At 48.9% G+C, this 13,497-nt stretch overlaps 1 protein-coding gene across 1 annotated transcript in view; it reads right to left on the minus strand.

Annotated features, from left to right (window-relative positions):
- Positions 1 to 399: 399 nt before the first annotated feature.
- C3H10orf88 (chromosome 3 C10orf88 homolog) overlaps positions 400 to 13,497 on the minus strand; it is a 30,401-nt gene continuing 17,303 nt past the window's right edge. The window contains exons 4-5 of the mRNA XM_063962125.1: positions 10,446 to 10,792; positions 400 to 1,037 (exon numbers count right to left, since the gene is read on the minus strand). Of these exons, the coding sequence (XP_063818195.1) occupies positions 788 to 1,037; positions 10,446 to 10,792 (597 nt within the window). The 3' untranslated portion in view covers positions 400 to 787. The remainder of the gene's footprint in view (positions 1,038 to 10,445; positions 10,793 to 13,497) is intronic.

A 13,497-nucleotide genomic window follows, 5' to 3' on the forward strand; every position in this document is an offset into this window, starting at 1 on the left:
AACAAAAATTTCCATTTGAAATAGTCATGTTGATATGGTACAGTATGTAATATAGGGGCAGATGTATTAACCTGGAGAAGGCATAAGGACCAGTGATAAGTGCAAGGTGATAAAGGCACCATCCAATCAGCTCCAAAATGTAAATTAACAGTTAGGATCTGATTGGCTGGTGCCTTTATCACCTTGCACTTATCACTGGTTTATCACTTCCTTATGCCTTCTCCATGTTAATACATCTGCCTCAGTATGTAATATAGGGGCAGATGTATTAAGCCTGGAAACAGGATAAGGAAGCGATAAACCAGTGATAAGTGCAAGGTGATAAATGCACCAGCCAATCAGCTGCTAGCTGTTAATTTACATATTGGAGCCGATTGGCTGGTGCGTTTATCACCTTGCACTTATCATTGGTTTGTCACTTCCTTATGCCTTCTCCAGGTTAATACTTCTGCCCCATAGTCCTGATGTGCAGCATGACGGCAATGCACACCGTAAGCAGAGGACTGAGGATGTCAGCAGCTGGTAGAGCGTATTCATTAACATATATACTAAATGCTACAGCACCGATAACACATTTGCAGTTACATGCCAGAACCTTTCTTGCATTGGTCAACGTTTTCTGTGGTTAGAGCAACAGCAACCAGTGGGAAACAAGTCTCCTCTGTTGTGTGGATTCCAAGTAAGCGGAGGTTGTTACATTGGTCATAAGAACAAGGATGCTACATCCTGAGTACAGCTGCTACAACAATAAAGGACAGGATGACTCGGCAGAGAGAACGGCCTGGAATCAATGCATGTCCCAGTCCTGCTCATGTCTGTGCTCCAACTGCCCATTCACCATCTTCTCCGCTGTGTTCCTGGACGAAGACTCAGAGCTGCTGCTGCTCTCTACTAAGTTCATTAACCGGTCTAGTCTAGCGTCCAGGTGCTCCTGCAAAGTCTTCATCCTGTGATCAATGTGATCCAAGAGGGTCCTCTCCATACGCTCCATGTGTACCGAAAGCAGTTTCTCCAAAGCCGGATCCACCTTCTCTTCCCTGCAATAAAAACACAATACAATGTATATACCATACTGTGCAGGAGACATGAATACGTGGAATATTTTTCTATTCTAAACAAAGCTTCAAACTTTCGGTGATTATGACATGTCACTAATTGCCAAGTGTTTCTTCATATAGTCGCTGCAAAGAGCAATGCGTAAATACAGTGCTTAAGCCAATCCCGGGCCATTTTTTCAATCCCGAGTATCGGGATTGAAAAATGGCCAATCCCGGGATTGGCTTTTAGCTAGGTGGCCGCCGCCTCACCCCACCCCGCACATATAACTCACCATATACTTCGGGCGGGCGAACAACCGCTCATCGCTGATGGTGGCTCACTGCAGCAGCTGACAGCGCTGCGTGACCTCTCACACTGCACTGGGGAGCCGGAATAAGAAAGCCGGGCAGCGTCTGAGCGTCCTGTGGACGCTCAACTCTGATCCCTCAATCCCCGGGATTGGAGCTTCCAATCCCGGCAATTTTTGGCGCTAAATCCCGGGATCCTGCCGATCCCGAGATTGGCCACCATAGTATTTAATTCATGGTTTGTAAAGAATACAAGCAGCCGAAACACGAAACACATTGTAAAGCCCAGTACTCACGGGCCGATGTGGGAGAGATGTGTGCTGTGCGTGCGGGGGGAGACGGGGGGATTAGCGATGCACGGGGCTGCGCATCGCTATCGCTGTGAGGGGTACACACGGAGTGATTGCTGCTTAAAATCTAAGCAATCTAGTCAGATTGCTTAGATTTTAAGCAGCGATTGCTCCGTGAGTACCCCCCTTTAGTTCTACGAGCGCTTACAAAATGGGTGCATATAGTCAAAGATGACATTCTGTTTAAAGTTCACATATGGGCACAGTATCACCAGCTTATGTGTCAGGTGGCACAGGGAACAATGGAGAGCTAAACAAGCATTACACAATCCGATAGTACATTAATATCATCTTAACTGGTAATAGGATCACAGGCAGGGAATTTTAAAGGTTCTACAAATTAAGGGAACCCCACTTATTTATAGCTCCAGTTCCACAGTTATATATCCCATGTAAGTAAATGCTTAGAGTTTGGTGAGTAGTGATATCATTAATTTATAGTTTGGGGAATACAGCGCTAACGCTGATCATGTGACTTATTGTACAATTAGCGTTCCAAGGTAGTACATACCTGGATATGGGGTCACCTCCAAACATTTTACAGACGTTGGTATGACATTTCCATTATAACACAGACATATTACATCCGTACCACAGGTCCAAAATAATCTGCTTTACATAAATTGGTTTAAAAAATTATTTCCAGCTTTCACTGTTCTCAATTCCTGTCTCCTTGTTTGATTTACACTACCCATACACTTCAGTACCAGCCACATGCCTGGCCGACACCCCAAACCCTCTCATACCATTTAAATATTAAATGGGATGAGAAGTCACACTAGGGTTCCGTGACAGAGGAAGATGTATCAAGTATCGGAGAGAAATAAAGTACCCAACCAATCAGCTCCTGTCATTTTACAGACTTTTTGAAAAGTGACAGCTAGGAGCCGATTGGTTGGTAATTTATCCACTGTATTGCTCTCCAAGCTTTGATACATCTCCCCCTCATTGCAAGATCATAGCAAGGGCAGAGCTCGTTCTCCATTTGCCTGATTCGGCCAGGGCACAGGTGACCGGCCATCTAACAGACGTAAGGACGGCCGACAGACCCTGGTTGGTACTTTCTCTCCAAGTTTCAATAAATCTCCCCCACATTTCTCAGTGACTTTTACAGTAATTATCTTTCACAACAGTAGGTCCATTATCTCATCACCAATATAATCATATGTCTCTGTTCCCTAATAGAGCAAGTCATTAAGTACACACAATTAAAGTACACATCACCCGCAGAGTGTAGTGGCAGCCATTTTGTGGGCCGAACCAACATTCACTAAAACCGCTTTCACATCGCAAATGCCGGGTCGCACCTGGAAACTGGACACTGCTCCTTTACGGGCGTGACCTGGCATTGGACCCAAACACTGGCTTCCCTGACCTGGCAATATGCCGTGTCGGGTTGCCATTGGGGGCGGGGACGGCGGCGACATCGGGAGAGGAGATCATCTCCTAGCCGCCTATGCTGTAAATGGGTCCCGTCGAACCGGCAACCGTTCACACCGCACATGATCCAGTACTTAACCTGGGAATAACATTGCTTTATTCCCTGGTTGAATTACCGGATCAGGCGGCCCAGGAATTCATCATGGCCCCTTTCATACCACACAGGACCAGTGTTGGCCTGGCAATATACCGGTTCGATATCAAGTTATTTTTGCGGTGTGAAAGGGGTATAACAAGCAATACCTTCAGAATATTAGTCACAATGTGCGTCAGTCAGAACACTGGTTTCCAGGAAACAAAACGATGCCTCATTTTCATGAATGTTGGTTCACAACACAAATATCTGCACCACCAGGTACTCATAATAGCTGCCCTGTAAGTCAGAATATATACCTGCAACGTTCCCATCTCTAAGGAGGGTGGTCTCGCCAAAAAATGACTTGTTTCAGGCAAGTGTATATAAGCTTAATGCAGATCATTGTTTATTTGTAAAGTGTCACCAAACTCGGCATTGCCAGACAGTCAGTAAATGTCTCGTACAAAGAAGAAAGGGACATACATATAACTCAAGGACTCAGAAGGCCGACTGAGAAAGTACATACAAGGGACAGAGGGGGTCATTCCGAGTTGTTCGCTCGTTAGCTATCATTTGCAGTGCTGCGATCGGGTCAAAAGTCGGCAAAACTGCGCATGCACCACAATGTGCAGGTGCGTCGTACAGCTACAAGGAGGATCGGTGCTGAGCGATGGATTTAACAAAGAATCCATTCACACAGCCGATCGCAAGGAGAATGACAGGAAGAGGGCGTTTGTGGGTGGCAACTGACCGTTTTCTGGAAGTGTTTGGAAAAACTCAGGCGTGTCCAAGCGTTTGCAGGGCGGGTGTCTGACGTCAATTCCGGCACCAAAAAGACTGAAGTGATCGCAGCGGCTGAGTAAGTCCAGAGCTACTCAGAAACGGCAAAAAACGTTTTTGTACCGCTCGGCTGCAAAAGCGTTCGCAACTTGCAAAGCGAAAATACACTCCTCCATAGGCGGCGACTATCTGGTCGCAGCACTGCAAAAAATAGCTAGCGAGCGATCAACTCGGAATGAACCCCAGAGGGAGGTCCCAGTCTTAGAGCTCGCAGCCTAGGGCCTAATTCAGATCTGATCACAACAGCAAATTTGTTAGGTAATGGGCAAAACCATGTGCACTGCAGGGGTGGGGGGGGGGGGGGGGGGGGGGGCAGATATAACATGTGCAGAGAGAGTTAGATTTGGGCTGGTTATATTGTTCCTGTGCATGGTAAATACTGGCTGCTTTAGTTTTACACTGCAAGTTAGATTTCAGTTTGAACACACCCCACCCAAATCTAACTCTCTCTGCCCATGTTACATCTGCCCCCCCCCCCCCCCCCCCCCCCTGCAGTGCACATGGTTTTGCCCATTAGCTAACAAATTTCCTGCTGCGATCAGATCTAAATTAGGCCCCTATTAATAATGATATTGGCATTTAATAAGAATTTACTTACCGATAATTCTATTTCTCGTAGTCCGTAGTGGATGCTGGGAACTCCGTAAGGACCATGGGGAATAGCGGCTCCGCAGGAGACTGGGCACAAAAGTAAAGCTTTAGGACTACCTGGTGTGCACTGGCTCCTCACCCTATGACCCTCCTCCAAGCCTCAGTTGGGATACTGTGCCCGGACGAGCGTACACAATAAGGAAGGATTTATGAATCCCGGGTAAGACTCATACCAGCCACACCAATCACACCGTACAACTTGTGATCTGAACCCAGTTAACAGCATGATAACAGAGGAGCCTCTGGATAGATGGCTCGCAACAACAATAACCCGATTTAGTTAACAATAACTATGTACAAGTATTGCAGACAATCAGCACTTGGGATGGGCGCCCAGCATCCACTACGGACTACGAGAAATAGAATTATCGGTAAGTAAATTCTTATTTTCTCTGACGTCCTAGTGGATGCTGGGAACTCCGTAAGGACCATGGGGATTATACCAAAGCTCCTAAACGGGCGGGAGAGTGCGGATGACTCTGCAGCACCGAATGAGAGAACTCCAGGTCCTCCTCAGCCAGGGTATCAAATTTGTAGAATTTTGCAAACGTGTTTGCCCCTGACCAAGTAGCTGCTCGGCAAAGTTGTAAAGCCGAGACCCCTCGGGCAGCCGCCCAAGATGAGCCCACCTTCCTTGTGGAGTGGGCATTTACAGATTTTGGCTGTGGCAGGCCTGCCACAGAATGTGCAAGCTGAATTGTACTACAAATCCAACGAGCAATAGTCTGCTTAGAAGCAGGAGCACCCAGCTTGTTGGGTGCATACAGGATAAACAGCGAGTCAGATTTTCTGACTCCAGCCGTCCTGGAAACGTATATTTTCAGGGCCCTGACAACGTCCAGCAACTTGGAGTCCTCCAAGTCCCTAGTAGCCGCAGGTACCACAATAGGCTGGTTCAGGTGAAACGCTGAAACCACCTTAGGGAGAAATTGAGGACGAGTCCTCAATTCTGCCCTGTCCGTATGAAAAATCAGGTAAGGGCTTTTATAAGATAAAGCCGCCAATTCTGACACGCGCCTGGCCGAAGCCAGGGCCAACAGCATGACCACTTTCCATGTGAGATATTTCAAATCCACAGATTTAAGCGGTTCAAACCAATGTGATTTTAGGAACCCCAAAACTACATTGAGATCCCAAGGTGCCACTGGAGGCACAAAAGGAGGCTGTATATGCAGCACCCCCTTGACAAACGTTTGAACTTCAGGAACTGAAGCCAGTTCTTTCTGGAAGAAAATCGACAGGGCCGAAATCTGAACCTTAATGGATCCTAATTTTAGGCCCATAGACACTCCTGTTTGCAGGAAACGCAGGAATCGACCCAGTTGAAATTCCTCCGTTGGGGCCTTCCTGGCCTCGCACCACGCAACATATTTTCGCCAAATGCGGTGATAATGCTTTGCGGTCACATCCTTCCTGGCTTTGATCAGGGTAGGAATGACTTCTTCCGGAATGCCTTTTTCCTTCAGGATCCGGCGTTCAACCGCCATGCCGTCAAACGCAGCCGCGGTAAGTCTTGGAACAGACAGGGTCCTTGCTGGAGCAGGTCCCTTCTTAGAGTTAGAGGCCACGGGTCCTCTGTGAGCATCTCTTGAAGTTCCGGGTACCAAGTCCTTCTTGGCCAATCCGGAGCCACGAGTATAGTTCTCACTCCTCTACGTCTTATAATTCTCAGTACCTTGGGTATGAGAGGCAGAGGAGGGAACACATACACTGACTGGTACACCCACGGTGTTACCAGAGCGTCCACAGCTATTGCCTGAGGGTCCCTTGACCTGGCGCAATACCTGTCCAGTTTTTTGTTGAGGCGGGACGCCATCATGTCCACCTTTTGGTTTTTTCCAACGGTTTACAATCATGTGGAAGACTTCTGGGTGAAGTCCCCACTCTCCCGGGTGGAGGTCGTGCCTGCTGAGGAAGTCTGCTTCCCAGTTGTCCACTCCCGGAATGAACACTGCTGACAGTGCTATCACATGACTTTCTGCCCAGCGAAGAATCCTTGCAGCTTCTGCCATTACCCTCCTGCTTCTTGTGCCGCCCTGTCTGTTCACGTGGGCGACTGCCGTGATGTTGTCCGACTGGATCAGCACCAGCTGACCGTGAAGCAGAGGTCTTGCTTGGCTTAGGGCATTGTAAATGGCCCTTAGCTCCAGGATATTTATGTGAAGTGATGTCTCCAGGCTTGACCACAAGCCCTGGAAATTTCTTCCCTGTGTGACTGCTCCCCAGCTTCGCAGGCTGGCATCCGTGGTCACCAGGACCCAGTCCTGAATGCCGAATCTGCGGCCCTCTAGAAGATGAGCACTCTGCAACCACCACAGGAGAGACACCCTTGTCTTTGGTGACAGGGTTATCCGCCGATGCATCTGAAGATGCGATCCGGACCATTTGTCCAGCAGGTCCCACTGGAAAGTTCTTGCGTGGAATCTCCTGAATGGGATTGCTTCGTAGGAAGCCACCATTTTTCCCAGGACCCTTGTGCATTGATGCACTGACACTTGGCCTGGTTTTAGGAGGTTTCTGACTAGTTCGGATAACTCCCTGGCTTTCTCCTCCGGGAGAAACACCTTTTTCTGGACTGTGTCCAGGATCATCCCTAGGAATAGAAGACGTGTCGTCGGGATCAGCTGCGATTTTGGAATATTGAGAATCCAACCGTGCTGCCGCAACACTACTTGAGATAGTGCTACCCCGACTACCAACTGTTCCCTGGATCTTGCCCTTATCAGGAGATCGTCCAAGTAAGGGATAACTAAAACTCCCTTCCTTCGAAGGAGTATCATAATTTCGGCCATTACTTTGGTAAAGACCCGGGGTGCCGTGGACAAACCAAACGGCAGCGTCTGAAACGGATAGTGACAGTTCTGTACCACAAACCTGAGGTACCCTTGGTGAGAAGGGTAAATTGGGACATGGAGGTAAGCATCCTTGATGTCCAAAGACACCATATAATCCCCTTCTTCCAAGTTCGCAATCACCGCTCTGAGTGACTCCATCTTGAATTTGAACCTTTGTATGTAAGTGTTCAAGGATTTCAGATTTAAAATAGGTCTCACCGAGCCGTCCGGCTTCGGTACCACAAACAGCGTGGAATAATACCCCTTTCCCTGTTGCAGGAGGGGTACCTTGATTATCACCTGCTGGGAATACAGCTTGTGAATGGCTTCCAATACCGCCTCCCTGTCGGAGGGAGACGTCGGTAAAGCAGACTTTAGGAAACGGCGAGGGGGAGACGTCTCGAATTCCAATTTGTACCCCTGAGATACCACCTGAAGGATCCAGGCGTCCACCTGTGAGTGAGCCCACTGCACGCTGAAATTCTTGAGACGAGCCCCCACCGTGCCTGAGTCCGCTAGTAAAGCCCCAGCGTCATGCTGAGGACTTGGCAGAAACGGGAGAGGGCTTCTGTTCCTGGGAACTGGCTGTTTGCTGCAGCCTTTTTCCTCTCCCTCTGCCACGGGGAAGAAAAGAGGAGCCTTTTGCCAGCTTGCCCTTATGGGGCCGAAAGGACTGCGCCTGATAATACGGCGTCTTCTTATGGTGAGAGGCTACCTGGGGTAAAAATGTGGATTTCCCAGCAGTTGCCGTGGCCACCAGGTCTGATAGACCTACCCCAAATAACTCCTCCCCTTTATAAGGCAATACTTCCATATGCCTTTTGGAATCAGCATCACCTGACCACTGCCTCGTCCATAACCCTCTTCTGGCAGAAATGGACAGCGCACTTACTCTTGATGCCAGTCGGCAAATATCCCTCTGTGCATCACGCATATATAGAAATGCATCTTTCAAATGCTCTATAGTCCGTAATATACTGTCCCTATCTAGGGTATCAATATTGTCAGTCAGGGAATCCGACCAAGCCACCCCAGCACTGCACATCCAGGCTGAGGCGATTGCTGGTCGCAGTATAACACCCGTGTGAGTGTATATACATTTTAGGATATTCTCCTGCTTTCTGTCAGCAGGTTCCCTAAGGGCGGCCGTATCAGGAGACGGTAGTGCCACCTGTTTAGACAAACGTGTGAGCGCTTTATCCACCCTAGGGGGTGTTTCCCAACGTGCCCTATCCTCTGGCGGGAAGGGGTATGATGCTAATAACCTTTTAGGAATTATCAGTTTTTTATCGGGGGAAACCTACGCTTCATCACACACTTCATTTAATTCCTCAGATGCAGGAAAAACTACAGGCAGTTTTTTCTCACCAAACATAATACCCTTTTTAGTGGTACTTGTATTATCAGAAATATGTAAAACATTTTTCATAGCCTCAATCATGTAACGTGTGGCCCTACTGGAAGTCACATTCGTCTCTTCATCGTCGACACTGGAGTCAGTATCCGTGTCGGCGTCTGTATCTGCCATCTGAGGTAACGGGCGTTTTAGAGCCCCTGATGGCTTTTGAGACGCCTGGACAGGCACAAGCTGAGTAGCCGGCTGTCTCATGTCATCAACCGTCTTTTGTAAAGAGCTGACACTGTCACGTAATTCCTTCCATAAGCTCAGCCACTCAGGTGTCGACTCCCTAGGGGGTGACATCTCCATTACAGGCAATTGCTCCGCCTCCACACCATTTTCCTCCTCATACATGTCGACACAATCGTACCGACACACAGCACATACACAGGGAATGCTCTGATAGAGGACAGGACCCCACTAGCCCTTTGGGGAGACAGAGGGAGAGTATGCCAGCACACACCAGAGCGCTATATATATACAGGGATAACCTTATAGAAGTGTTTTTCCCCTTATAGCTGCTGTTTTATTTATACTGCGCCTAATTAGTGCCCCCCCTCTCTTTTTTAACCCTTTCTGTAGTGTAGTAACTGCAGGGGAGAGCCAGGGAGCTTCCCTCCAACGGAGCTGTGAGGGAAAATGGCACCAGTGTGCTGAGGAGATAGGCTCCGCCCCTTTTTCGCTGACTTTTCTCCTGCTTTTTTATGGATTCTGGCAGGGGTTAAAATACATCCATATAGCCCTGGGGGTTATATGTGATGTATTTTCGCCAGCCAAGGTGTTTTTATTGCTGCTCAGGGCGCCCCCCCCCAGCGCCCTGCACCCATCAGTGACCGCAGTGTGAGGTGTGCATGAGGAGCACTGCAGCTGTGCGCTACCTTGGTGAAGACTGATGTCTTCTGCCGCCGATTTTCCGGACCTCTTCTTGCTTCTGGCTCTGTAAGGGGGTCGGCGGCGCGGCTCTGGGACCGGACTCCGAGGCTGGGCCTGTGTTCGGTCCCTCTGGAGCTAATGGTGTCCAGTAGCCAAGAAGCCCAAGCTGGCTGCAAGCAGGCAGGTTCGCTTCTTCTCCCCTTAGTCCCTCGATGCAGTGAGCCTGTTGCCAGCAGGTCTCACTGAAAATAAAAAACCTAAAACTAAACTTTTTCTAAGAACTCAGGAGAGCCTCCTAGAATGCACCCTTCTCGGCCGGGCACAAAAATCTAACTGAGGCTTGGAGGAGGGTCATAGGGGGAGGAGCCAGTGCACACCAGGTAGTCCTAAAGCTTTACTTTTGTGCCCAGTCTCCTGCGGAGCCGCTATTCCCCATGGTCCTTACGGAGTTCCCAGCATCCACTAGGACATCAGAGAAATATAGCTTTCCTATGGGTTATTTTGGAGATATGTAGAAAAATGTGAGTTGCACAACAAAATTGTTCCAGCAACAAACCAGACTTTAGTTTTCATTATTTTCACCCACTGCAGACAGAGCGAAGTATACACAGTAGAACTTTTGTGCTGTTTGATTACCTTGGTGCTGAACAGGATTCCTGTCTGATCTCTCCGCGCGGCTTCTTCTCCCCACAAAGGTTGCGTAGGAGGGGCAGTAAGGAGTCAGGGCTATGGCAATTTGGAGTCTGGCCCATCTGAGCCTGCAGTACCGATGACATAATCGACCCTAAATCACTTTGAGAGCTTGACAGCTGTTGAAACGAGGTATGAGGTGTGGAGGCCTGATTCTGTGCAGTCTCCTCTCTTGTATCTGGAGCTTGGCTGGACTGAGGGGCGTGTTGTCCAACATCCTCTTTCTTCTGATCTCTGCCGGGCGCAAAGCTGCCAAACAGCTGCAGTAAATGAGCGCTAAATGGAGCTTGGTGCTATGAGCGTGAGGGGAGCAAGGATTAACAGAAATTACAAACTGTACGAATATATACTTATATATTATAATGGCAATAAATATACGTGAAGCAATTCAAGACAACAAAAGCTGGTACAGATCTGAGGTCTCGGTCTAATGAAAGCAGACACTTAAGGCTCACTGAGGACAGTGCAATAGTGATTGCATATGTTGCTCTGTGACATTGTGCAGCTTATTTTGCAGATTGCGGTCATGTATGGACCAGGATGGTAGAATCTGGGTTAAAGGAGGGCACAGATGTGCAGTTTTTTTAAGGAAGAACTTGGCCGGATTGGGTTCTCTTGCCAAAAGCGGATTCATTTTACATGGAAGTTTAAAAAAATAAGAATTTACTTACCGATAATTCTATTTCTCGTAGTCCGTAGTGGATGCTGGGGACTCCGTCAGGACCATGGGGATTAGCGGCTCCGCAGGAGACAGGGCACAAAAATAAAAGCTTTAGGACTAGGTGGTGTGCACTGGCTCCTCCCCCCATGACCCTCCTCCAAGCCTCAGTTAGGATACTGTGCCCGGACGAGCGTACACAATAAGGAAGGATTTTGAATCCCGGGTAAGACTCATACCAGCCACACCAATCACACCGTATAACCTGTGATCTGAACCCAGTTAACAGCATGATAACAGAGGAGCCTCTGAAAAGATGGCTCACAACAATAACAACCCGATTTTTGTAACAATAACTATGTACAAGTATTGCAGACAATCCGCACTTGGGATGGGCGCCCAGCATCCACTACGGACTACGAGAAATAGAATTAATCAGTAAGTAAATTCTTATTTTCTCTGACGTCCTAAGTGGATGCTGGGGACTCCGTCAGGACCATGGGGATTATACCAAAGCTCCCAAACGGGCGGGAGAGTGCGGATGACTCTGCAGCACCGAATGAGAGAACTCCAGGTCCTCCTCAGCCAGGGTATCATATTTGTAGAATTTTGCAAACGTGTTTGCCCCTGACCAAGTAGCAGCTCGGCAAAGTTGTAAAGCCGAGACCCCTCGGGCAGCCGCCCAAGATGAGCCCACCTTCCTTGTGGAATGGGCATTTACAGATTTTGGCTGTGGCAGGCCTGCCACAGAATGTGCAAGCTGAATTGTACTACAAATCCAACGAGCAATCGTCTGCTTAGAAGCAGGAGCACCCAGCTTGTTGGGTGCATACAGGATAAACAGCGAGTCAGTTTTCCTGACTCCAGCCGTCCTGGAAAGATATATTTTCAGGGCCCTGACAACGTCCAGCAACTTGGAGTCCTCCAAGTCCCTAGAAGCCGCAGGCACCACAATAGGTTGGTTCAGGTGAAACGCTGACACCACCTTAGGGAGAAACTGGGGACGAGTCCGCAGTTCTGCCCTGTCCGAATGGAAAATCAGATATGGGCTTTTGTGAGACAAAGCCGCCAATTCTGACACTCGCCTGGCCGAGGCGAGGGCCAACAGCATGGTCACTTTCCATGTGAGATATTTCAAATCCACAGATTTGAGCGGTTCAAACCAATGTGATTTGAGGAATCCCAGAACTACGTTGAGATCCCACGGTGCCACTGGAGGCACAAAAGGGGGTTGTATATGCAGTACTCCCTTCACAAATGTCTGGACTTCAGGAACTGAAGCCAATTCTTTCTGGAAGAAAATCGACAGGGCCGAAATTTGAACCTTAATGGACCCCAATTTGAGGCCCATAGACACTCCTGTTTGCAGGAAATGCAGGAATCGACCCAGTTGAAATTCCTCCGTGGGGGCCTTCCTGGCCTCACACCACGCCACATATTTTCGCCAAATGCGGTGATAATGTTGTGCGGTCACCTCCTTCCTGGCATTGACCAGGGTAGGTATGACCTCTTCCGGAATGCCTTTTTCCCTTAGGATCCGGCGTTCAACCGCCATGCCGTCAAATGCAGCCGCGGTAAGTCTTGGAACAGACAGGGCCCTTGCTGAAGCAAGTCCCTTCTTAGCGGCAGAGGCCATGGGTCCTCTGTGAGCATCTCTTGAAGTTCCGGGTACCAAGTCCTTCTTGGCCAATCCGGAGCCACGAGTATAGTTCTTACTCCTCTCCGTCTTATAATTCTCAGTACCTTGGGTATGAGAGGAAGAGGAGGGAACACATACACTGACTGGTACACCCACGGTGTTACCAGAGCATCCACAGCTATTGCCTGAGGGTCCCTTGACCTGGCGCAATACCTGTCCAGTTTTTTGTTGAGGCGGGACGCCATCATGTCCACCTTTGGTTTTTCCCAACGGTTCACAATCATGTGGAAGACTTCTGGGTGAAGTCCCCACTCTCCCGGGTGAAGATCGTGCCTGCTGAGGAAGTCTGCTTCCCAGTTGTCCACTCCCGGAATGAACACTGCTGACAGTGCTATCACATGATTCTCCGCCCAGCGGAGAATCCTTGCAGCTTCTGCCATTGCCCTCCTGCTTCTTGTGCCGCCCTGTCTGTTTACGTGGGCGACTGCCGTGATGTTGTCCGACTGGATCAGCACCGGCTGACCTTGAAGCAGAGGTCTTGCTAGGCATAGAGCATTGTAAATTGCCCTTAGCTCCAGTATATTTATGTGGAGAGAAGTCTCTAGACTTGACCACGTTCCCTGGAAATTTCTTCCCTGTGTGACTGCTCCCCAGCCTCTCAGGCTGGCATCCGTGGTCACCAGGATCCAATCCTGAATGCC

The sequence above is a fragment of the Pseudophryne corroboree genome, chromosome 3 (assembly GCF_028390025.1).
Source record: "Pseudophryne corroboree isolate aPseCor3 chromosome 3, aPseCor3.hap2, whole genome shotgun sequence".
NCBI classification, from domain to species: Eukaryota; Metazoa; Chordata; class Amphibia; order Anura; family Myobatrachidae; genus Pseudophryne; species Pseudophryne corroboree.